General features: G+C 46.3%; 1 protein-coding gene across 11 annotated transcripts in view; it reads right to left on the bottom strand.

The window, feature by feature from the left end:
• The window catches only part of zmiz1a (zinc finger, MIZ-type containing 1a), a 97682-nt gene that overhangs the window by 9561 nt on the left and 61230 nt on the right, over window positions 1–26891 (bottom strand). For 5 of the 11 annotated variants that reach the window (XM_047335276.1, XM_047335272.1, XM_047335274.1 and 2 more), the window contains 5 exons: window positions 22897–23005; window positions 19974–20087; window positions 16628–16733; window positions 6700–6735; window positions 292–427 (listed from right to left, as the gene is read on the bottom strand). In XM_047335276.1, the coding sequence (XP_047191232.1) occupies window positions 292–427; window positions 6700–6735; window positions 16628–16733; window positions 19974–20087; window positions 22897–22965 (461 nt within the window). In that variant the 5' untranslated portion in view covers window positions 22966–23005. Of the gene's footprint in view, window positions 1–291; window positions 428–6699; window positions 6736–10333; window positions 10704–10948; window positions 11265–11562; window positions 11587–16627; window positions 16734–19973; window positions 20088–22896; window positions 23006–26891 lie in introns of those variants that run through there. The other 6 variants (XM_035605807.2, XM_047335279.1, XM_047335280.1 and 3 more) reach the window with 6 other exon arrangements.

The following is a 26891-nucleotide window of genomic DNA, read 5'->3' as shown; positions in this document are numbered from 1 at the left end:
AAGTTCCTGGTAGTTTTTTGCAGATGTATTTTGTTACAGTATAAATGAAAAACATTGCAAACGATTGCCAAAAAACTCACCAGGGGGAAAACCACTGTGCCCTGGAGAATCTACTCTATGGTGGCGCTATTATGAAAATCTAATAATAACAAAAATGAATGAATAATAAAAAAAAGAGTCAATTGAAAGTATAAGATTTATCAGGGAAAAAAAGCTTAATTTCAATGGTGAATGGGTAAAGCAGTAAATTGATAATATGGGTTTTACTGTGAGAGTAGACGGCCCACTGACCTGTGCGTGAGGCCGGGCTTCATGCTGCTCATGCTGGGCTGCATGGGGACTTTTCCTTGCGGTTCGTTCTGCCTGTTCTTCTGGTGACGCAGCAGGAGGAGGCGACCCAGCTCCTCGCACCACGACGACAGCAGGGCTGCAGGGAAAACACACAAGACAGACAAACACATATGCACACGCGTCAGTTTCTTTTCTGCAAACACACACACACAGACACACACATCAAGTACATGTTTACGCTTCTTGTGTGTGAATGATCACAATGAGAAACTTTGTTTATAACACATTTGACAATCGAGTGAATACATTTACTGTCTGGTGTCAGTATACTGAATTGTTTACTTGCGTCCAGAGCCATTCAGCCTGAAGTTGCTGCTTCAACCTCAAGGGGGCGGCCTAACTCAACAAACCTTCAGCGATCGTTTGACTGTGTGGATTGCACAACAGTGAAATTCTCTACCTGGAGTGTAAAATGTCAACTGTAGCTTACCACAGAGACGGGACGGACTGAAATGAGGCGTGAGCAGCACACAGAGACAAGAGCGATCGGGTTTACAGATATGATCTTTGCAGCAAGTGAGAAACTGTCATATTTTCACTCTCCTCCACTTCCTCCACTCAACACCAGCACTGTAATCATCTCCAGACTTCCCGTGTTAGTCTCAGATCTCTCAGGACTGTGCAGCCTTCTCATCCTCTCAATAAAGACAATGGATTGGGCTGTGTTTTTCTTGTGCTAATGATGTAGCAATTTATCATTTCTCCCCCCAGTGCCCATCAACTTGTCTTTCTTGAATCAATCAGAGTTGCGCAGCTCGTTCAAACACACCGCGTAGCGTAGAAAGTTGTTTAGTCGAGCTTCGATTTCAAAAAAGGAAGGTTGTAGTGTTCAGCATCTAATTGAATAATTTAAGAAGCTATTTTTGGCTCTGTAGACCCAGTTACACCAGCTTTTAGGAAGCGCTGACACCAGGTTTGGGGTTTTCAAGATCGTGGGTGACGGCGAACTTGTCAACGCAATTGATGAAAATTCACAAAGACCACAGACAACAAATGTATGAAATGTCAAATAAAATAAAATCATGGTTTGAGCACTAACCTGGACATCATTATATACTGTCTATATTTTAATTTCTGAATGATACTATCTGGACCTGACAAGTGACAATTGAGAAAAGGCGAGCAAAAGAAGAAGAGGAGAGAAGTGAAAGAAGAGAGGGGTGGTAACGTTTTCTTCTGGAGGGTGGAGAGAGCCAAGCCTCCTGGTTAAAGAGGAATTATTCCACCCTGCCATTACGCAGAGCTTATCTCCCCAGTAAATCACCACCTCCACACGGAGGGGCCGTCTCTGCAACTGGCAACCCACCATTTAGACCTAAAGATCGGCTACGAGCACAAGTGATGGAGTCACACTGAGGGAGGTGGAGAGGGAGAAGGAGAGCGGCGGTGACTTATCGTATCAGTGTGGCCACAAGCCACCGAATCTAACAAGCTGCCGAGGAAGCAGTCATTCATAATAGAGCCTGGTACCGCTCTGGGTATCGTGCATATTTAGCGAGTTTGGTACAGTCAGTGTGCATGACCTTGTTTTCACCCCTGCCAACACCATCACATACACGCAACTACGCTGCCACACTTCTCTCACTTCGTGTCTTCAAGTCTGCGTAAATACCCTTCACACACACTCCACACACCCACATTCCTATCAGGACTGTTTTCTGTTGACAGCTCTAACACTTTTCTGATCCATCTGTCTAAACTATTATTAATGTCGTTTTTGTTTTTTTTACTTTACACTGATGGAATCCAGCCAACGAAAACATAAAGCGGCCTAAATACAATCTCTTGTTTCACCTCTTTCATATTTCCATTTATTCCTGTGTCATTCACACCAAGGCCTCAAGTCACACACTTTCTACCGAAGAGCTACCCGCTGGAAACGAGTCACGGTCATAGGTTCGTCGTTAAAAGTCTCATTCACTGCACTGTCTCAACATCAGCAACTTCCGCGGTCAGAGAAAATATCCACAATGCTTATTACAACTATGCAGAGTGTAAAAAAAAACGAAACAAAAGGGACGGACGAACATGATTGCGTGATGCCGAGTTGGATCGCTGTGAGCCGAATCCCGCGAGTGTCTAATCCAAGGTTGATTTACAACATCATAAAATGTTAACTTTGCTCCGCGATGAGCAAATTCTCAACAGGCGAGATCAAAGAGATCAGCTCGGGTTTTTTGGGAAACGATACCAGTTCTGCTCTTCACACAGAGCGGGGTGAACTCGGGGATGTTTTCCTCATGTCTCTGCGTGTGCACTTGGAATGATAAAATAAGTGAGTTTAGCCCGACTTTGCCTCAACACTGGATATCAAGAGGATCAAGCGGCAGCTCTGCAGCTCATCAGCGCTTTACCGAAATGAATAGGCAAGTGTTGACACGACGGTTTACTGTCAGGTAAGAAATTAGAGACATATCAGCTACAGCATAAGGTGCTTTCACCAGCACTGAGGTGACAAAATAATATTACAGCTTGAAATAAGTGCTTCTGCCTGCAGGAGCCTTAAGGACAAGTCAGTTGGAAGTAACATTAATTTTTTTTGTTTGTTTTTTTTACATCTTTAAAGTAGCACACGTCTCTATCTTTGAATATGGGAAATTACATGATAGAATACAGAGACGGGACCTTGCTGGTTGGAGACAGGAAATATGCATCTCCCTGGTTTTGAGAGAAGCTGCCGTTGATCCCATTAAAAATCCACTAATTGACTTTATGTTGACTAATCTCACTGTTTTCACCCTTGACCCGCTGGCAGAGGGGTCAGGATGCGATCAGGGCCACTGCGCGAGAAGATAAAATAATTTCGATACATGGCTTAAGCACAGTTATTGCTCAGGGGCGACTGTCTGCAGACTGTCTTGAAGCTGGGTTGTTGTGTCGAGGTGTCTTGGGCCTTGTGTGCTAACAAGTGGTCCACTCTGTCCTCCGCCAGCGGAGAGAGGAGCACCGAGCGTAAGCTGATTTCACAACCTCCCCCCGCGAACACCTCCATTTCTCAGAAGTGGTGGCCCTTTATGGAGTAATGCCCGGAGACATATGGGCCCTCCTCACTCGGGGTGTATTTAATGCCGTACAGCCGACTGATCGCAGGAACCCTGGCTCATTCGCGCCTCACCTCCGCCCCTCCGGGAGCAGCAGGGAGGGAGAGTGAGCCGCGGTAACAGGCTGCAAGGCCCATTAACTAATGACAGAGTGTGTGTACAAGTCCTCCTTTACAAGGAAACCCCAATGCTAATTGCGATGAACTCTGACAGTGCCGCGTGTGTGCGAGCATCTGCGTCTGTGCGTCTGCGTGTGGCAGAAGCCTTCTGCTAGCGAGCATATCATTTGCCAGTTGCATCACGACAGATTGCTCACTCTCTACTCCCCAACATAACTCAGTTTAGCCGCACGACGGTGAAGCCACTTTGTTACAACCTCGCCTCTCCATGAGCTGCCGTGCCCCTTGGCAAGGCAGCTAGGAGACCTTTTGTCACTCACAACATCCTCAAAAGTGGCGGCAGAGCCCACCAAGCACAGGTCACATACTGAATGTCAGCATAAATGTGGTTATTTGGTTTGTACACATTAGGGACCAGTACAAAACTTTTCACATTCCGTCGATGTAGTGTGCATGTAGTGTTGTCTGTGATAACATCGTCTCACTTCCTGTTGTTTGTATCCTGCCATCTGGCAGAGTCAAATACCACTGACCGTCACCTCAGACCCCTGGCTTGTTGCTGTAGACCTGACTATGAATCATGACAAAAAGAAAAAGTGAGATACAGGGGTCACCAGACTCAGATGTTGCTGGGAGACAACAGATGTTATTGAGCCAAAAGTAGCATTTGCATTGGAAATATGGAATGCTACAGTAAAAAAAATATTTAAGAAATAAAGGCATGCATTTAACTCCAAGTTGAAGCCAGGGGTGTACGATCCACTGTTCAACGAATGGGCCCAAAAAAGGTTCAGTTTCTGGAAAATAGAGAATTTAATGAGCTTCCAAGATTTAAAAAATATCGTCTCAAAAACAACGCAGTTTTTTTTAGATATTGAAGAAGATAATAAAGAGACATTACAGAGCCAAATCAAACTTTCTCAATCAATGATCTATGCTTTCTACAAAGTGAGCAGGAGTCGACACTCGACATAAAAGCAAAACGAGAAGTTAAATACGCGAATACCAGAGGAAGAATGGTCTGAAATGTGTGAGGCACAAACTGAACTGAGATTGAACGCAGGAGACGACGCCGTTGGGGGCCGTGTGGGAGCAGCTGAGGCTGCCCGGCCACGGGAACTGCACAAAGATAAGTTTATAATAACAAAATGTTAATGCAGTTGTTTAAAAAAGTTTATTTTTGGGGATGTAAAATGCCAAACACCTGCCCATGTATCTTGGGAACACATGTTGTGATATATGAAGATCTACACTTGACTAAGGTTTTACTTGAGGCAGATAGTGAGAACGCCATTACGAGAAACTGGATCAATGTAATTTCTCCAAAACAGCAACAGTGGCGGGACATTGTCCACAGTGTTTTTGTTATGGGTAGTGTTGACATTTCTTATGAGGCTCAAAGAAAACAGATTTAAAAGAACTGCGGGAAAAAATGGAACATTGGAATGGGACACAGCATAAATGGTATGACCAATTGAAATGAATTTGTATGAATATTGAAATATCTGTTTGTGTACATTTTACATTACTTTTTGTGTTGATGCTGATGTGGGGTTCTGTTTATATAGCTCAAAAACTTACATGGGACATTTCACTAAGCGATCAGCTAACTTTGATATATAAATATATTGTTTATTTATTTACATATTGTGTACCAAAGTCCTTGCATTGCAGCCGTTGCATGTTGCTTTCCCAAATCAAATATGAGGGAGAAAGCAGGACAGTTTGTCATCAAGTTTTCAAAACTTTGATCAGAGTGCTCTGGAGAAAAGTTTTTCTTGGAGAAAAGTTTTTCTTTTCTCCAGTGAAATTCAGCACGGGTGAAGTTCATCAAGTTTCCTCCTAAGAACTCTTTGCAGCCATATCACAATACTGATATGGCAACAGCAATGTGTTCTTTTCAAAAGTTATGTTTTCGGTGCTAAAGCCAAGAAACTTTTTTGTAAAGGCGATGGTACATTGGACCGTTAGAGCCTCATTCGTTTGGCTGATGATAAAAAAGCGAGGATTGGAAGTCAATGAATGGTGCTGAAGGAGTTTTGCAAAACAGAGTGGAGAGAGAGTATCTTTCTTGTGACTGCATGAACTACTACATTCACCGCGACCCTGAGGCAAAGTAAACCACTCGTACGCTCAGTTATATAGCAGACTAGTTTGGTTTGCGCATATTTAAGTTCGTCACATTCTGCAAGACCAAATAGTGCACGATTTAATTGGTCTGAATATATAAGATAAATTGTCAGATGGAAATGCATAGCCCTGTCTTCCAACTGTACAACGTCACATCACCTCTGGTCCCGAAATGACCACAGATCTGGCTGTCACGCCAAATTCCGATCATCAACACTGTTCACGCTGCGACGGAGACATGTGATGCCGCGCATGCAGCTCTACTGAGGTTTTGTTAATCACAACATAGATGAAGGAGAACACACTACACTTTCTGAGCATAAACACTGTAGCACTTGACATAGAAGCCTTCTGAGACGACGTGTGGGATGATGACAAAAAAATAGAAGCAATTAACAATTGACATCGAAAGCAGAGGTATAGGTAAAACACTGGCAGGTAGGCGTGTGCTTGTGGCTGCAAAATATTATGAAAAAAGACAAATATGGAGGGGATATAAAATCCTCTGAAATAAAAAATTAAAAGTCATGCTTTTTGCAGAAGTGTAATGGAAGCAATTTAAAGCAGTCAATGATATCCCCCGTCCTGCCCCCTTTCTGTTCAGCAAACTTCTTCCAGGAGAAGAGCATATCTAATGGGCTTTAGTCTCAACAGCTTGGAGGCAGAACAACTCCGACGTGCCCTGCAGAGAGACAGCTCCGTGTAAGAAATCACACTCAAACGAAACCAGGCCTTTAATGTGAGACAGCCTCGAACTCAAAATGTGTTCTTTTGTGTCACTTTTTTTAAAAATTCAACTGTCTTTTACAATTTTTTTGGGCATTGTCAAACAATGCAGTCGTCTCATCTGCCTGGTTTGACAGAATACTCTGGCAGTGCACCAGGCATGAGGACGGAGGACGGAGGGTGGGGGTGGGGTGGGGGGGGGTGGATGGAGGGATGCTAGACAAAGGGTAGGTGGAGATGGAAGGAGAGGGCAGATCCCCTCCTCCCCCGGGATGTGTGTGTGGGTCACAAGCCAAAGAGATGGTGCAGCCCAGAAGGGAGGGTAGCTCTACCTGAGTCACTCTGACATCTCCTGCAGGTGCTGGTTTCTGTGGGGTTCAAATTACACATTTTTATAAACGGGCAGAGTTATTAGAATCAGCATGAACACCAAACATAATGCAGTTGTGGCGACTACAGTCGATCTGGCTGAAGGTGCGAAATGTCGGAGCTCTGGTCAAATATGAAGTGGGGGGGTGGAGGGGGGGCAACACACATGAACCAAAAAAAACAAACACAATCTGTTACATTTTTTTCATGTACTCTGGGGCGTGCCTACTCAAAGTGAACTCGGTTGAGAACCACTACAGAGATTAACATTTCTTAGCACAGTATTTATAGCAGCTTTGAATGGTCTTTCTCAGGAGTCAGACACTCAGTTTGTGTGCTGTTATGTAAGAAGTCAGGGACAACAATGGACACGCACTAGGACGCTCAGGTCTCTCCTTTGTATACAATGTAGTTTCTGTTTCAAAATGATCTATAACCCCAAAGCACTTTTACACGTCAAAATGCTGCCTCTGTTCATCACTTGATATTGTATTCATTTTGTGTCCCCGTACAAAGTGGCATGACACGCTGGTTCCACAGCACTGCAGGTTTCTCTGTGGGTACATTTGTTGTGACAGGCGTTCTGGCACTGACCTATGGATCTGACCTACATCCTGTGCTGGAATATCTGCATCAGACGCACTGTGAGTCAACACGTCCTGCTTACAGTACTGAGCCTGAGGTCACGACCTTTACACATCTGTATCAGGGAGCTGTCACGGCGATCACTACATTTCGATCACGCGGCCATTATTGCACACCGGAGCCACGCAGCAAATACGCACAGCTGGACTCAAACGCATGTAAAAGTAAACGGGGCAACACATATTCACACGCAGAAATGTGGACACAAGCATGTGTACACAAAAAAATCTGGGGAAAAAAGGAAAAGTAAATATGGACACTGAGGTCTGTGCTAGCCTGCAAACAAACAGTCAGTGTCTCCGCTTTGTGAAGATGTGCTTATGCAGTAAAGCGCTTCACACGGCAGAGGGAGGACGTCAGAGAACGGCGCGCTATGAATGAACAGCTCTTATCAGCCATGCGCAGCTCCCCGCCACTTCAGGGGGACTGGTAAATATCACATGCCAAATTATGAGCAGACACGCTACATGTCTCAACTTCCACAATGCGTCTTTCATCTCACACTGTTGTTCCCTCAATGAAATCACCAGGGTGAAAAACATAATCAAGAATTCGGAGGGTTTAAGAAAATAAGATTTCCCAGGGCTGCTCTTTCATAATATAAGATGGTGATTAAAAAATGATGGAATTCTGGCAGCGGTGCAGGTGATCTAGCAAAGGAATAATTTCTTGAGAAGTGGCCATGAGAGGATGTCAAAACATTTTGACTGAAGCGCTGAGCAGATATGGAAGTGATTAACGAGACAAAACCCTTGTACAGGAATTTTACAAGTGTTTGCTGAAACACATCCTGCGAGAGCAATGTGTCGCCTGGGGCGCAGGGAGCTGCGCACTCACCGCTAACAATACTTGACATCAGTTTGTCCTCGCAGAAAATTCTTTTTTGCAACACACCTAATGCCCACTCCACTTGGCCACTTGCTCTCGGGCGGGAGAAGGGAGGGATGTCGAGCAGGGCAATGATTCACAGGAAACGCAGAAACAAACTGCAAAAACAGACGCGCAAGCGCGCGCGCACACGCGGTTCAAAGTCAAATGTCATGAATGAGTCACTGAGTGGCCTGATGGGAAGTGAGCAGAGTGCAGTCACAGGAGGTCACAGAGCAAGTGATACAAAGAAAGCGTTGGAGCCAGAGAGAAAGGAGGAAGGCAGAGTTAGCTGCACGTGGCTGTGAGATTGAGGATGCAGCCGGTTTGGGCGGTTGACACCCTGCTCGGGCTAACAGGAAGTGCTGCAGCTCGCTGGAAGTCATGTTCTGTTTTAGTATTTTCTACATTGGGGTCACTGGAGGATTATGTTGTTTGTAAGAGCCAATTTGCTAATTGAGATGTCTTCAGGTTGGATTAAACACTGATTGAATAGCCTGCAACATGGTGTCGCTTTGATCGCCTGAGTGCCCTTTGCTCATTTTGTGTGAAGGAAGTGTTGTTTCACTTCATGAGGCACCTTTGGCAATAAGAGGTACATGAAACACCGTGGACAGATTTGAACAAAAAAAATAAAAAGAGTCCCTTCTGTGCACTCATCTAACTGCATTGTCCTCCTGTGACTACACTCACCCATCCTCCCCCCTTCATCTCTCCTAATGAGTAGACAGGCAGACTGGCTCTGGCTCCAAGCACATGGCGAGCAACTTAAAAAAAGAGAAAAGAATCCACACTGGAAAAAAGTGGGTCATCTTCTCCTGACATAGAAATATCAATGCACGTACACGTGCACTCTTAACACCAGCATGGATACATGCTGCTTTAGTTGTCATCAACTGGAACAAGTTGTAGAATGTATGATGCTGCAGAGTCACCAAGCAAACTGTGTTCGGCAACCATGGAAATGAGTTTGCAAGCCCAACTAAACTAAATGCAAACTAGCAAACCCACATCTGTTCTTCTATCGCTGTGGGAGCTAATATTTTAAAGATACTTTAAGCAATAACTCTTTTAATGCATAGTCTTGATAACATGTAACCCCGATCCACAAAGCCCATATAAATGAAATTATCAATGCTTGTGCATTGCACACAGGCAACCCCCCCCCCTCAAATAAGCCTATGAGAGAGCAACATGTAGGTCAGCCTGTGGTCAGCTGATCTGTGCTGATCCTGTCTTGTGTGAGTGGCCAGTGCTTTTCGCCGGAGGACACCAGACGACACAGTCAGGAACACATGTGGCCTAAATCACAGCAGTGGCAACAGACAGAAATCAATGTCAGAGCCCAGCTGTTTTTAGAATAGTTCTGAATGTAGATGATCTAAAAGTGTACACGTTTAAGAGAAAAACAATTACTGCATCTGACCAGAATCAACCGCTCAGTTCACTCCATGATTTTTCCCCATGCATGCATTCACAGCATACCACTTAGCTTTGTGCAGAAATAGGCACGCGCGCACGCGCGCACGCACGCACGCACGCACGCACGCACGCACGCACGCACGCACGCACGCACGCACGCACGCACGCACGCACGCACGCACACACACACACACACACACACACACACACACACACACACACACACACACACACACACACACACACACACACACACACACACACACACACACACACACACACACACACACACACAGGTCATAGCTTGACTGACATTCATTTCCTGGAGACACACTCTAACCTTGACCACTAACTACTCGCCCAACTCTAAGGCTACTCCAAACCCTAACCCCAATGTAATCCTAATCTAAACCTAATTTTACCCTAATCCTAATCTATACCTAACATTAAACCTCCACTCAAAACATGTCTTCTTTTGAAAAATGTACTTGGGGGGACGTGTAAGATACAAATCCCCATACTTTGACTGTGATAACCGATTTAGGTCCCCACAACATGAGTAATACCTAGACCACACACACACACACACACACGCACACACACACACACACACACACACACGCATACACACGCACACACACATACACACACACTAATGCTTACCCAGAGCCAAGCAAAGTCCCTGCACATCTCATCTCATTCCCTTCATAGCGCAGAGAAAAGACTCAAGTGTCACAAATGCTCCTGTTCCCGCAGAGGCCAGCGGCAACTCCTGAAGCTTCCTCTGCTCCCGAGCCTCCTGCCTGCACCTTATCACTCTCGCTCTCTACACATATCCCTTCACTCTGGCTCACTCCTTCTTCCTTCACTTCCTCTCCCCTCTCCTGTCTTCCTCTCCCTTTCCATTTGCTCCCCTCTCATCCTCCTCCCTTGCTCTCTGATCTGTCTTTTTCCCGTGTCCGGCGTCCGCACAATGCACATCAATTATTCAGAGGCAGTCTCCCGGTTTTCTCCGGCTTATCCAATCAGAGCGGGGCTCCGCACTAATGGGCTCCTGCTGTACCTGCTACCGGCTCCAACACACTCTTGAGACAGCAGAAGGAAAGGGGGGTGAGAGGGGGGGAGGCAGAGTGGGAGGGAGGGAGAGAGAAATAGACAGAGGGAGCAGAGGAGACAGCCAGGGAGGAGGCAGGATGAGGGGAAGAGATAAAGACAGCGAGCCGACGCAGACAAACAGGAGCGGAGATAGAGAAGCGAGATATTCCGGGGGCTCCTCACCTCAGTTGTGAGGTGCTGTTATTGATGGGTTCAGCTTAGTCTGTCTGGAGCTCCGCTGCCCTGTTTCTCTGCGCTGTTAGACAGTGTACACGGAAACACACATTCACACATGCATAATCCAGCAACGTGACTGCCATTTGTCAGGGAGGACACACAAACACACACACACACAAATAGAAAAACCAGGGGAAGAAAAAAGTCTGAGAGCTCAGACTGAAAACTTGCATGAATGGGTGGAGCTTAAAATGCAATGCAGGCTGGCCGAAAGCCAATGCATGAGAGAGGAAGTGGGAGAAGCAGAAAGTGCGACGTAAAGATCCTTTTTCTTTTTTAAAGTGAGGCAAGTGGTAAGTTATCGGTTTTATCAGAGAGGGGGAGTCCTGACCTAACCTGGCTGTCTTCATCGGAGGCCACTTTGTGAATCCAATTAACAAGACACATCAGAGACTCGCGGAATATTTGAGTGCAGCTGAATTAAAGAAGAGACAGTTTGGGTGGGGGGTGAATCTGAGTTCATCCTCTCTCCGCCTGCCTCCACGTAACCCGACGTGACATTATATAAACAATCTGGATGAAAGAACCGGGAAAACCGCCATAGCTCTCCCTCGCCTTACCCGAGCGTCAAGATGTGCCGTGCAGTGGGGGAAGCCCACTGGCCTCGTGACAGCAGAGGGGAAGTTGTCTTTTGTGCGGCTTTCGTGTGACGGGCACACTCAGTCAACAGATTCGCAAATATCCCACGCATATTTGAATCACACACAACGGAGGCATTGTTGGGCAGGAATATGACATGAAAAGGGTGTGTCAAATGCCCCTGTGGGGGGGGTTGTCGGGGGAGGGTGACGGTGCTCGAGTCCTGAGGTGCTGTTGCCAGATCAGTCAACCCTGAACAAAAGCAGGATTTAAATCATTTGCTCGCCCAGTTTTGGTAAGAACAAAGTCTTCTGTGTTTTGGAGAACAACCGCACTGGCGGCTCAGCTGGGAAATTACCAAAATGCATTTGCTTGCAACTGTGTAAACCAAACCAATTAAGTGGCGAGTGATAAAGGACCCAATCAGGCAGAGACGACAGAACGCAGTGATCCTAATGAGCATCGTCCCGTGAGCTTTATTTCCGTAAACTTACAGTCGTGAACTTCTGAGGGTGGCTTTGGGTTGCAGAGGGGTTTCATCATCTGAGGCGAACCACCGGAGAGAGTGTCAGAGGAGAGAGGCCCGCCTTCTAAAAATAAACGCCGTTTCCTGTTAATAATTCAGCACGCTGCTCTTACTCAGCAGTAATTAAATATAAAAGTCTGTAAGGTTGATTGGGTCAGTAACAAAAGGATGCCCACACCTTCCTCCGGTTCGACACACGCAGCTCAAAGATGGAAGGAAAGATGGGGTGAGAAAATCAATCAAGTGAAAGTGAATTGAGACACATAGGTGGAAAGCATGTCAGACTACTGTAGGCAAGAGGAAGAGAGAGAGACCACGTGTGTGTGTGTGTGTGTGTGTGTGTGTGTGTGTACAGACGCTCAAACACTGCATGGATGAGTCTACACAAGGTCTAATGGGAGCACTTATTTGCAGTTGTTCGTCCACTTGCACTGCTCGCTGAATTCTGAGAGTTTAGGGTTTAGGGTTGTTTTGCGAGCTGCCTGAGTGTGTTTGTGTGTGAGTGAGTGTTTTACAGGACACGGGGTGAGTTTCAGCCACACCCTGGAAGTTGTCTGTCATTGTTGACACAGCAGAGCGACTGTTTCTCCATATTTGAAACTCCAGTTCGGCCTGCGAGTGCGGTGCACTCTGTTGAGTGACTGAGTGCTGACAACTCAACTTTCTTTTACTGTCAGAGGAAATGCCTGTGTGTGTGTGTGTGCGTGCCAGCGCGCGATCGCGTGTGTAAGGTGTTATCAACCAGAGCAAAGTTGAGCTTTTACATCATTTTTCCAACACTCATTCTCAAACAGCTGCAAATGGGAAACTGCTCCCTCTCGCACACAATGTTCTACTTGTGTGTATGAAAAGGATATTAAGAATCACCAGTTTTTTTCTCTCGTTTTTTGTAACCCCAACAAACAGTATTCACTACTAGAGATTCTGAATTCTATTAACGTGCGATGCCAGCATAAATGAGTGAATTATTATTTCTTGGAGCGAGACAGAGGAGCAACAAGCTGCAACCTGCGTGGGACTTAAACACTGACTGCAGTCAGTTTTTCAGAGAAAAGCAGCGCTCGTGCCAAGAAGCGGCTTCCTCTAATACAGACTGTGTCAAGTCGTGTTGAAACACAAAACACATTCAAAACCATCACTTGAGACTTACTTTCATTTGATTCAAATGTAAAAAAAAAAGAAAAGAGGGCACATCACACATAGAAGTGGTGAGAAAGTTCACACAAGGAGTGGATAAGTTGTCCCAGTGATCATTTTGTGTGATTATTAAAGGAAGGGGTAAAAATGTTACCAAGGTTAAATAAAAAGTATTTTCAGTAGATATCGATAATTGTCACATTCATATTATTTTGTACTCAAGACTGATTTTTGCTTCTGATTGAATGGTTTTAAACTCTTCTCAATGGGCAGAGAATACTACTACTAATACTAAAAGCAAATCATCTTACAAATCTGAGGTAAAACACCAACTATGTGTTATACCCCCTCACCGTGCTTGCACAATGCAAACAGTAAGTATTATATCGATTCATATTGTTACTGTTTTATCGCCCCCAGCCCGTCTTTGTTATCTGACCTTATGTTTAACAAAAAGAGACGACAAGCTGTTATGAACTTGGTGACAGAATTGCCAGCAGATTCACTGAGGGAGGAAACAGTAAAACCCTCGGCAGATTACGGGGCTAATCTGATTTGTTGTCTGGTGCACACAGTAGCCGGAGAACTCCAGGGTTGTGTGTGTGTTTGGTGGGGCAGCGGCGCACCTATTATCTAATGAACCTCTCGGCTGGAGGCCTGCTCGCACCAGACTGCAGATTATTAGGAGGGAAATATTAATTCTTAAGGAGATTCATAATCGCACAATGGATTTTAAGACCCAGCATTTGAAGAATTTGCAGCTAGACAAAAACAAAATCAGGAATAGGCCTGATATATATATATTATCAGGCAATATATATATATATATATATATATATATATCTTTTAAGAGAGTAAAGAGAATGTAACAGTGTTAGAATGCTAACAGCATTAAATTCTGTGCTTACTCCCCGGCTCGGAGAGTAAACAGTGCTAATGCTAGTTCGCCTGACGGCAGATAAATCTCTTCACTAGCTGATTCCAGATTAGAGCAACACGCTAATCCCGGAGGCCTCACTGCGGGGTCACAATCTCCAGACAGCTCATCGGTGGCAGCCTGCTGTCGCTGAAAATCTCTCCAATTCACTCGACAGGTCTCGCAGGGGTTGCAGTTTGTTCTTTTATATATCAGGAGGAGTGCAACTGGGGGCATGTGTAGTTTGGTTCATGCGCTTTCTCTCACTTGGGGTGAAGACAGTGACAGACAAACGCATGCAAAAAGAAACTCATGAATACAACAATGATCAATAAATGCCATATGGAAAATGTTTTTATGTCTCTAGTAGTTTTTTCCTGGGCCACCTACATCAACTTGTATTTGCACAAACTATGCAGCAATGAGAGGATTTTGAACTTCCAGGGAGAAATATATACACGTCAACTTAATTTTTGCAACAACGCTGGTTGTCAAACTGTTTTTACCAAAGGAGGATAGTCATAATGGATTTATCAATTTCCTCTTTAACTGACGCACCGAAAAGAAAGCGTCAGCGTGATTGATCCGCAGAGTCTGCCTCTTCCCCCCGGAGGAGTCTGCCTCTTCCCAGAGAGCATCCCAGACTCCTCTGCCCTTATCGGGGCTCTCAGGTGTCAGATTTGCGGCCCTCTGTCGCCGCGCAGGCTGTCAGAGGATTGTGCTGGGGCTGCACAATTAAGGCACACATTCATGCCCGCGCACACACACAAACACACACACACACACACACTCACACAGTGAAAATACACAAATACAGGCGGAGATAACAGAGCAGTAAAAGGCCTCTCCGCTCTGTTGATGCATTCGTGCACAACTGTGCATCACGTCTCCTCTGCCGCCCTCACGTCTGCTTCCTCAGACAGACGTCCTTGTGAGGGAAGTAAGACGGATGCTCAGTGAGCAAGACCCACCCTGAGTCACAGCTGCCCCCGCCCCCACGTCTCCCCACTGTGCATAATCACACCACATTTCCCATTCGTCCGCGGTGCATAAACAGCTCTTCCTGAAAACCCAGTTCTGTCCTTCTATTAGATCCCAGAACCATCAGCGGGCCCTGAAGATGATACCGACTGTCAGTTGGTCCCAGACAGCCGGCCAGTCCGAGCCGTGCCTGGACAACAATCACATTATCCCGACACAGGAACACAGACAGAGAGAGAAACACACCAATCAATATTGTACACTGATGTCTGTCTGCCCACTTAAGTTCCTCCCAAGCAAGACACTTCCCACCACGAGTGAAAGAGGATATTTCAGCCTGAGCAAATGTTCATATCATAAAGGAAACAAAAACAACAGAGAGTGATACATTTCTGCCTTCTGCATATTCCGTTGCAACACATTGCAGCTCATGTGAGGGATTATGGGATAATATTTCAGACCGTTACTGTCAGTGCCGTCGCCGCTCTTCCTGTTATGAAACAAGTGACGTCTGTTTGCCTCGTCGGAGAAACAAAGAAATCAGACAGTGGAATCAAAATATTTGACTGTCACTACATCCGCTTATGTAACTCCCAAACAAAGGTTTTGACCGTGGCTGGACTGGATGGCTGCGGCTTTGTTGGGTCTTTGTCGGGCGGAGTGAGCGTTCGGGCACGTATCAGTGGCACCTCACATCCATCTCTTTCTCGCCTCACTGCCACCTCTGCACGTTTCACTTTGACAAATGTACAAGAGCAGGGCCGCTCCTGCCCGGACTGTTTGAGGCGGGGAGGGGAGGAATGGATCGGGCTGGGGGAAATTGGATTTGATAGAAAAATGTCTGAGGATGGCATTACCGCTCGCTCTTCCCCTCTTCTTGCTTTTTGTATGTGGACTGCACATGGGAGCATGGCTTTGTGTGGAGGGGCCGTTGAGCAGACTGTTTTTGTGAGGCTACCACCCAGACAGCTCATCTCAATTGCACATTAATGTTTAATGGGGGACTAAAAATAGCTGACATTACAATGCTCTATGGACTTTCTGCATGATGTCTGTGGTTGCAGCCATTTGTAGAAAGAAATCAAAGATGTCCAAACCACAGATTCATGCTAACTTTAACAGACAGTTTTATTTGTCTTTTTTAAGTTCTGAAAGGAACGAAAATATTTGCAAATTAAAATTTTCAATAGTTTAATTATGAGATTCTGTGTCTTGCCAAAGGCGACAAAAACATAATATGCAGCTTATTGTGCAATTATGTCCTGAGCAGACAAACGGCATGGTGAACATCCCTGATCTGATCATGACTTTATGAGTCACAGCAATGTGTTTTACTTCTGCTATTTCATGTAAAAGTAAGTATTTGGAGCATGAAGAACGATTGGGCCTCGTATTGTCCACTGTCTTGCAAGTCGCCAGCAGTGAATGGCAATGACGCATGGGCATGCATCTTTCAGTGAATTTCAGTGAAACATGTGGGTCTTACCTGCGGATTTGGGGGTGAATTTGTCCCTGTTGGCAGCACACACAGCCAGCAACCTGTAGCCCAGGTCCAAGTCATAGCCCTGCTGCGCAGCGACGCGACTCACCACCTGGAAAAAAGAGCGGCGGGTGGTGAGAATAGCTGTCGTCCTTCAGGCTCTAATCAGTTCAGCATTACGTAAACTGTTTTTTAACCATTGCGTCATTAATTACATCTTTATAGGCACAAGGTTAAAGCAGACGTGGTAATAATGTAGTAAAAATATTCAGCTTATTGTCACGATAAAAGCAAAACAAATACAAGCAAATGTCACATTGAAGAAGCTGAAACCAGATATTTCTTTTGCTTTATTTTTTGCTTGAAATGTATTAACCATTTATCTTTCAATAATAAATAGCACTTACTTGTGCAACAACATATAATATTGATCTAGAATATGTACAATGAATGCTAAATGAACAGTAAGCCATAGTTAAGGCGTCATAATCCCTCCACTTTCTTAACTGTGTTAATATGCTGAGCCGCTGCTACCATGGAGCTTCATTTATCTTCAGACACACACACGCGCACACACTCATATACACACAGACACAGTGAGATTAATGTGGAGTCTGTAGTCTGGAGCGCTCCAGTGATCCAGAGTCAGGACGACTCTGATGACTGCATCAACCTCCAAGAGAGGTGAGCGGGCCAAACCACAGTTGCTCTGCAGAATGAGCAGAGTCGCTGAAAGGTTAACCCCCAAACTGAAATGAACAGACTTTGTCTTCTGGCCATAGGTTGCCGGTTCAATTACCCAAGCAGACCATGTAAATGTGGAAATGGCTATAGGGCTAATGTCATTTCCAGCCGAAATGGACCTGAAACTGTGTGTCTGTGTGTGCGTAGGAGGCCAGAGAAGAAACAGAGCAACAAGAGTATGTTTTAGCATCAAGTGTACCTGGGTTTACAAAAGCTTTAAAAAAATCCTCCTCCGCATTCCAGTTTTGAAAAAGGACCAGTCCCCATCTGGAAGACTTTAATGATCCTGTTGCGTTAATGACTTCAAAAAAAAAGAAGAGGTTGAATGTTTATGGGACAAGGAGCAGGAGCCTCGTGGACTCTAATGTCACGTTAAAAGGGGAAACCGAGTGATGCTAGACAGGACTCCGAAGATGGGGCTAAATCATTATTAGGAGGGAAGCCCCCTCTGCTTTTATCTGCAAACAGACGACAACTCCTCTGCTCCCTCTGACCTCCAAACACACATTAGCTTAAACAGGATCAGCCGGGGTGTTTCGTAATGGGCCTCCGTCGCAGGTCACGGAAAAACTACTGAGATTACGTGGATAGATTTATTCGACTGTTTCTATCAAGCTACAGTGACTTACAAATCTACGGTTCCAGCGAATCGCATTATATTCATGACACAACGATGTCATTCCAAGGATCAATACTACATTACCATATCGTGCAAACAATGAGGATTCTGACAAGTGGTCGTAACATGTTGTTGTCTAATCATAATGATAATAATAATCATGTTAATCGTGTAATTCCTGCGTGACTGAGTCTGCCCATACAGTTTGTATACAGGGCAGACAGCCAGCTGCAGAGGCCAGCATAGATTCAACGTGGATTTAACAGTGTTTCACCTCATAAGCTTTTCTTTTTTTCAGCTTAATCTCCCTCGGAGGACATGCATGCAGGCCCATATTCCCGTCAATATGATAACAGTGCTGCGATAGGTGCTGCAGGGTTACTGGGCCATTCATATTCTTGCTTGTTTTCTTCAGGGAGGAGAAAAAAATGCATCAGGTTTGTAGTTTATTTCTGCTTGTGGTTGAATCGGCTCCATGTGAAAGACAGCTCCCAGTTACGTGAGCTACGGGGGTGATTTCAGAAAACTGCGGGACTGGATATATCACGCACTAACTCTTGATACAGTATGTATAAAGACAGAGCCCACAGTCTGACAAGCAGACATCTTGGTCAAGTGGTTCCTAAAACACGAGGGGTGAGTTTGCTGATGCTGTCGAGCTTTTTAATTTTTAAATTCCCTGAGATTTGACTTGGATCCGTTCTTATCTTAAATTTGTGTGGCGGGGGACGTGAACTTTTTTCAGCTTCTTGAGGGAGGCATGCCAGGAAAGGTCTGAATACCACTGGTTTAGTCATCTATTATTAGCACTCTGGAGCCAATTCTCCATCAGGGATTGCAGAATGACCTCCACATGTACAACATGCCGGAGGGAACAGTCGTCTCAACATGAAGCCTAGATTTGGTTTCAGTCTGCTTCGACATGTCTCACGGGGCTACGATTGAAAAAGGATGCACAGTCATCTTTAATTTTGATTCGAGCGCTCTGGTGCGTCACCAGCGAGGCGACGTCGCGAGGGCAAAATCATTGCAAGAATGCACGGACTTGTTGCGCGCAGCAATTCTCCAGATAAGAAGCTGTTTGCGCTGCTAGTCTGATGAAACTATTTAGCTGGTGGAAGCGGCCCCATGCTGAGCGGGAGCTCAGTGGTGGGCCCCATTGTATGGCTCTTCATCATCCTTTAAGAGGCTTTTATTGTGATTTACACATTAATGAGCATTTATTTGTTTGCTCACGCTACCACCTCAGCTGGGGACAATGTTTCCTTCAGTGTTTTCTAAGACTGATCTCCAAGATACACATGTGAACCTTGCAATTCTTGTGCTGTGTCTTGTGCTTGCATGTGTGTGTGTGTGTGTGTGTGTGTGTGTGTGGTTTTGTTCCTCACACCTGGTGGACGTCAGCTCAATGGCCCCGTGTCCAGATCGATGCGTGGTAACTGCCGAACTGAAAGATGTTAGCCAGAGGTGACTACACTACACTACAAGCCTCTTTTATAGTGTGAGTGTGTGTGAGTGTGTGTGTGTGTGTGAGTGTGTGTGTGTGTGTGTGTGTGTGTGTGTGTGTGTGTGTGTGTGTGTGTGTGTGTGTGTGTGTGTGTGTAAAGCACAAAGTGCAGAGAGGCAGTGACAAGGACTTTAACCTGTGTTACTGGCCCCTGACGGCCTGAGCAGCTGCCTTGAATAAATGTTGGATATAAAACCTAGTGCACCTATAAGCCTGCTACTAAACCGTTTTTAACTATAATGTAAATGCCGAAATTCAATATGAATATGATATGAGTCTTGTTTAGGCTATTGCACCATCTGCCTTAACTTGCAGTGTCTTAAAAGGAGGCCAAGAACTTCAGGGCTGGACAAATCCGCCCATCGTCTTTTGCTGTTTTCCAAAGTATTCCAAATCTAATTATTGTTTTGTTCATGCCTCTTAAAAAGTACCTGAAGAACCCAACAAGAAAAAAAACAGCCATAATTGATGTTTTTGCGTACCGTCAGACATCCCATGAGGCTTTGCTCGAAAGGTCGCTGGAAGGCCCGGGGATCTCCACACCAGTCGAGCAGCTCCGTGGCTGCCGAGTGGAAGTTGGCCGGGTTCTGTAAGTGCTGTGCAAACGCAGAGAAAAGGAGACTGCCATTAGAAACAATGGGAAATAAGGAGTGTTCTTTTTTTTCTTCTTCTTCACATTAAGTACAAATTGGAAAAACACTGAAACCAAACAGTTCTGCAGCCTCGCGCTCTCCCACCAAACCGCCTTGATTTAAGGTCTTGTGTTTCTGCACAACCCTGTGAGGACCTTGACTCCTTCCCATGTACGCCCACGCAGAGCTCCGCTGCATTGTGGGAAGAAGATCACACCCATATCAACAATGATGCCAGTGTTTCCAGTTAATCTCTCTTGGCAACACCAAGCCCTCACCCCCATGACCCACACTGCAACCAAATATTTCCCTCCAATCCTCCTCCTCTCTCTTCCCCCCACATTCACTGCCTGTTTTCAGAATGTAACAGAGCCTCGGCTCCAGAGGTCCACTGGCTGGCTCGGCTGTGCACAAAGAAAACAACCTTGGTCCTGGCAGCTATGTGTGCGGACTCAATGCGCGCCGTTGGTGTGCTGTCTAATCTCTTTCAGTCTCTGTCTGCCGCTCTCGCTTGTTCACTGAGGCCTGAAACAGTTGAGCCTTTTCTTCCCAGTGTCTGAAGGCTACTCAAGCTGGCAGGACACAATAAGCGGTTTTAAAATTGGGCTCCTTTTCTCCGCAGCTCAGAAGGTTAATAGCTCTGAAATGGCGCAGAGCTACAGCTCGTTCAGTCGGCGGGACTGAGTCCACTTGAAAGCATTTATTATTCTCATCTGGAGCCAAAGCATCTGGTTTTGTGTGTTGTTGCCGAGAAGGTAGACCTATTGTCTTTAGGGGACAGCAGAGGTGAGCGTTTTTGAAAAGGGGGCTGCTTTTCGGTGGCGTGTGACAAAGGGGGTGCTTCTGTGCGAAGACAGCCTTGCGCGCCGGGCCTGGTACCCCGCCCACAGAGCAAATCTCTGAAGAGCTTCCAATGATATCATGAGCTTCAAGAGAGGCCTTGAGTGACTCATCTTTTGTGATGAGAAGATTAGCCACTACGGAGTTAGCTGCCGACTCTCACAGGGGTCTGACTGACGACGGAGACGAGCAGGGGGAGAGAGTGAGAGATGCTCTGGTCGAGCGAGAGGGAGGACAAGGGCCTTTTCTAGATGAGTGATATAATCTGGCATTATTGCTGCTTGATGGGAGGCGTATCAGCCTCCAGCGCGAGAGGAATCAGAACTGGCACAGCAGGGGCTGTCTGTCTAGATCTGAACTCACAGCTCCTCCTGCTACAGCGCTCGCCACCGACTCTGCCTGACAACCTTGATTCTGGTGCGTGTGTGTGGGGTGGTGGGGCGGTGGGCAGCTGAGCAAAATAGCTCAGCTGAGTTTTGGGAGGAGGATGGGGCCTGTTCTTGTTGTTGTTGCTGTTTAGGGTTGGATGAGGACAAGAACGTGGAGCGAGAGAGAGAGAGAGGGAGAGAGAGAGGGAGGGAGAGAGAGAGGGAGGGAGAGGGGGTTAGGAAACAGCAGCAGCAGTGATGGGGTTTCAGCAGACAAACAGCCAGACGTTTGACAGACTGTCCTCTGTCAGATGATGGACGGACTTTTCCCTCTCTTTTTTTTCAGACCAGCCAAGGATCGGGCTGCTCAGTGCCTACCTGGCTGCGTGAAGATTGAACAAAAAATAACAGCAGAGCACCTGGCTCCCTGCCAGCGGCTTTCCCCAAAACAACACCCTGCTGGCAGAGCCCGCCACAAGCGCCGAGCTCGCTGACTAACTCTGCTGCCTTTGAAGTCTGCTTTACTACGAGCTCTATTACAGCCAGAGCTGAGGAGTATATAAAACCCACTATTATATTAATCTACAATTAGGTGCATTTATTAAGGTCGATGCGTTAACATCGGGCTATTTAGGGCTTATCGGTGACGCCTAAGAAAGAAATGGAGGAGGCGTTGAGGAGTGAGAATGGCGTCAAATTCCAGTGGTGTTAAATTTTTAGAGAAGCTGACGTTTCGGAAATAAAAACCATCCACGATTTTGACGTCAAGCACCTTCCTATGTGCAATGAGCTGAGAGCCGGTTTAGATAAGGTGCTCAAAGGAGCAGGGTGTTTTAAAGAAGGCCTGCGGAGCCCCGGCGTTCACAGTAAGGCAAAGTGCAGAGCCCCGGCTTTCACAGTAAGGCACAGTGCAGAGCCCCGGCGTTCACAATAAGGCACAGTGCCATATGCACGTCGGGAGACATAAAGGATCACACCCACGTAGCATAAGCAAATGAGCCCAGAGCCAGACGACCAGCCAGTGAGTTTTCGTATACTATTAATCACAGGCAGAGGCAGTAGCCCTGGGTCACGATCGTCTGTCTGACTGTGTCTCTCGTTCTGTGTGTGACTGCGAGGAGTCTCCTGAAAGCTGGCAGTCAGGGAAGCATTTAAGCAAAAAACCACAACAAGGGGCTGGCATACGTCAAGAGTCAGGAACGTGATGTAAGGGAACGCAGGACAAGGAGGAGGAGGAGGGGTGGGGGGAGAGAAGTGGAGTCTGTTATGTTGCTGGTCTCTTTGATGTTTCTTCTTGTGTTCGCTGCCAGATTTGCCTCCCTCTCTCTCTCCTTCTCTCTCTCTATGACCCCGTGCAACATGATCTGTGTGACTGCAGCTAATGGCCAGAAAAAGTGATGCCCATATAAGGAGCTGTGAGGGGAGAGGAGTGTAAGAAAAGGGGAAAAAAATCGGAGGGAATTCATATTCTTCTTTGTCTCAAGAAGTCATGTCTGCAAAGTACTGACAGAAGTTAAGATCAATAATAATAAAAAAGGCTTCTTCACATGGGTCTCAGTACTCACCTGTTTGATGCACTGCAGCCTGTCATTGGTCTGCTGGATGTGCCGGTCCATTGATGGTAACGTGTTCATCTTGATGTCTCTACCGGGACGCCATTAAAAGTTCTGTACCCTGCAAGAGAAGAGAAGAGAAGAGGCACATCTGTTAGAACAGGTTTCTCTCAGGTCACCCATGTGATGTTTGTGGCCTATGAATTTCAAACAGCATTTTAGCAGCTTGACAAATTCTCCAAAAAAAAAGCGGAGCCAGCTTGTTTATGCAGTGACTCATCGAAAGGCTCGATCCGCCTGAAGGGCTTCTTTTTTTTTTTTTTTTTTGGCAAATGCGCGAAACTGAGATTTTCCACAGCGGCACCGTTGACGACGAATGGAAACATGATGCAACTGAAACTTCTGCTCCACGTTACTTGTGGGAGACCAAGAGCGCACATTGAACATTATCTGTCTTTTAAATAAAAGGAGCGCACCTCACGCCAAAGTAATCGGCGTGGCATGGACAACTAATTTGGCCACGTCTAACAGGAGATAAGACTTGGCTTTATCTCTTTCTTTCCGTATACATCTTGTTCTGGTCCAACACTAAGCAGCGTCGAGCCCCATGCTCACTACACTGACCATCTCGGAGAAATGGATTAGGGCTGGATTAATAGGCGTCGTGCTGCTCCGCCAGCGCGGCCTCCGTCCTTCATCATCCCCCTGTGTTCATCTACATCGGCGTTCGTTGGGTCTGCCTCAGATTCCTCCATACAAAAGGCGAACTGGGAAACCACAGGTGGGAGAGAGAAGGGTGGGCAGGGCTCTAAAGAAAGCTGTTCGGTACTGATAAAGGGTCCCCCAAAAGATGGCCTGCTGTGAGAAACAGAGCGAGAGGACCAATGCGATGGAAGCCTAGTGCTCAGCGAGGGAGTTTTCATGTGTAATGCTTATCTTAGGAAGAGTACTGCAAATATGCACACGCTTTTTTTTAAGTCTCTTTCTCTCTTACACACACACACACGCGCGCGGTCGCATGCACGCGGACACACACACACACGAGTATGTAAGCACAAAAGCTGGAATTCTTCACTTTGATTAAGCGTAAAGGTAAAACTTCAAAGGAACATTTGGAGAATAAGAGTGTATTACTAATCCTCTGAGCTTAAGCATTAGCAGAGTAGAATTACCTGGAGTGCACTTACAAAGTCTTAAACATCAGTGGATACTTTGCGCGCTTGAGTGAGGGGTGTTTGGAGGGGGTGTGGGTTCTGGTGCAAACGTGGTGAAATGGTGGCCGGCCAAATGTTTCTTGTCGGGTTGAACGGACACGATTCTGCACTGGCTGCTGTGAAAAGTCCCTGCCGAAGAGCTAACTGTACATCCTGTGGGGGGGACAAAGCCACTTTGACTGCACATATTGTGACCATAAATACGGGTGGCCTGATTCTGCTGCGGTGTGGTGTCTCCCAGTGTCCAGTAGATGTCTCCCTCTCCTGCGGCTAACCCCAAGCGTGTGTCTTTCACACACTACACCCGGAGGAGGAGTGGTCCGATGAGGGCTCCTTTAAGCCCTGACAAGTGCTACAAATCCCCTTCAGCAGCCAGGCAGCTTCCACGGACCGCTAACAGGGCACGCTCCAGCTCAGCCCGGCGCTGGCCATCTGACCTTGTGGCTATTGATTAACGTTTCTCCTCCAGCTCCCTTTCCTGCTGTCTCAACACACCAGCAGCCAAAGACCATATGAGGGAGGAGATAGCTGCCTCTAGTACCAAAGAATCTCTTCCCCTCTCCCCTCTCCCCTCCTTCCCTCTGTTGTGCTTTCACAAAGTCCAACCAATGCACGCACGCACGCACAAACACACCCTTCCTCCTCTTGCAGATGGGCAGCGTTTTGTTAGTCGATGGTAAAGACGGTGGCCCTCAGGTTCTGAAAGGGAAAAGGAGCGAGGTGGAAGTGCAACTGGCCCGGCCAGGTCGAGTTCAACTGAGTTGTAACTGAGATAAGAAGTGAGCCTCCAGGCTGACGGTCGCTACAGCACCACACACACACACACACACACCCCCCACCGCTCATGGGGGGAAATGTATTGCATGACAGACGATGCTTTGGGGGACACACGGCAGAAGCCCTCCTCATGCCCCACATTCTTACCCCTCTCAGTTAACTATCAAAATATATATATATATATATATATATATACGGAGAAGTGACTTGGCCAAAGTGTGTTTTTTTATTCTTTTCCCATCTTTGCATTTTCTGTTTTAGGGTGAGCGCCCCCGTTTTTCGAGCATGTGCACACTGAGGATGGGCCTGCTTCGTCTCTCTTACTGTCTTCCGAACGTCTTAATCAGCTCCACTCAGCAGCACTGCTAACCAGAAGTGCAAAGCAAAGGATTACTCATCCAATTATGCTGCAAATACTACAACCTCCCCTTAAACAGCAGTGGGAGGGCCCTGCCATGAATCACGGAAAAGGAGCAAACCAAAAATAATACTAACCTCAAACAAAGCCTCTGCCTTTCTCTCTCTCTCTCTCACACACACACACACACACACACACGCACGCACACACACACACGCACACACACACACACACACGCACACACATACACACACACACACACACACACACGTACACACACACATACACACACACACACACACACACACACACACACACACACACACACACACACACACACACACACACACACACACACACACACACACACACACACGTTTAGTTTCCTTCCTTATCGCTTTCCGGAGCAAAAACAAGCTGGGGGAAGTGGGGCAAGAAATAAGTGCTCAGAAACAAAAGCACAGTAATATGAAAAGCAGTGGAGTATGGCAGGAAGGGGGCAAGAGGGGCCGGCCTCAGTGGGGAAAAGAGACATAGACAGAAAGGGGGGGGGGGGGGGGGGGCAGTGCTTAAATGATCTCTTCATTATCAGCAGCAGCACACACACACACACACACACACACACTAATCTACACACACGTAGCATATGATCACTCATAGCATGAGTGATTTCTCATTTCAGACAAATGACTGCCACCTCTGTCAAGTGCAGCTTGATTTGTAAATGTGATAAGTCGGTGGGGGTTGAATGGAAGCAGTTACGCAGGAGCGTTTACCGCGTATTGTATAAGAACGCGTCAGCAGCAGGGGAGGGGGGTGTGGTTGGATTCAGCATCAAGACGTGACAGTATTGCAACCAAATAAACAAACCTTTGAAGATGTAAGTACTCAAGTATGTGTTACACCTAAAGTTTGTTTGTCTGTACATCAGCAGGATTACTGAACCAATTTCCAAGAAATAGGCATGGGCGGGTGATGACCCGAAGAGGAATAAAAAAAAAATCTTTAACATGGTGAGACAGGGCATTAGCGTTGGCATTGCATCAGGGTAGGAAAAGGAGGCAATTGCTGAGAGGGGTCCTTGGAATTTTGTGAGAACCCCCTTTAAATCTATGATTCAGCTATGTACAGGAGACTGCAACGACACTATGGTCAGAAACCCCCTGACGAGGCCCCCGGTTCGATGCAGGACCCCCCATGGGGAACCTGCATCCCCCAAAGTCACTTGAAATGCGCCTGAGCGTTGGTGGAGGAATGCACTCTGCGAGCGCCCTCTTGTTTTTGACAAATTTTTTGGAACGCCTGGAATTTGCAAACTGATAAATGATATGATCGTACGTTTTTGAATTCATGCCATGGTTTGAATGAGTTTCACAGGGCCTTAGGCAAAGAAGTATATTCTCAATCTGTGCGTTAATGATTCTCTGTTTATGTTAAATAATTATCGTACAAAATAACATCTTTGGTGGAGATGCTACTTTTTGAATGCTGAGTGTATATCCTGTATGGAAAGTGTAAAAAAGGCCAGAGCAACCAGGTGATGTCTGAACAGAACTATTACTCCTGCTCTCCGGACACAGTAGGGGGTCTTCTCTCCTCCTCCTCAGTTATATGGCCCTAGCTTTTCTCTCTCTCACCACTGTGTTCTTTTTGCTCCC

Source organism: Scophthalmus maximus, chromosome 10, assembly GCF_022379125.1.
Source record: "Scophthalmus maximus strain ysfricsl-2021 chromosome 10, ASM2237912v1, whole genome shotgun sequence".
Lineage (NCBI taxonomy): Eukaryota > Metazoa > Chordata > Actinopteri > Pleuronectiformes > Scophthalmidae > Scophthalmus > Scophthalmus maximus.
The sequence above is the reverse complement of the archived record's forward strand: the minus strand, read 5'-3'. Positions and strand labels throughout refer to the sequence as shown.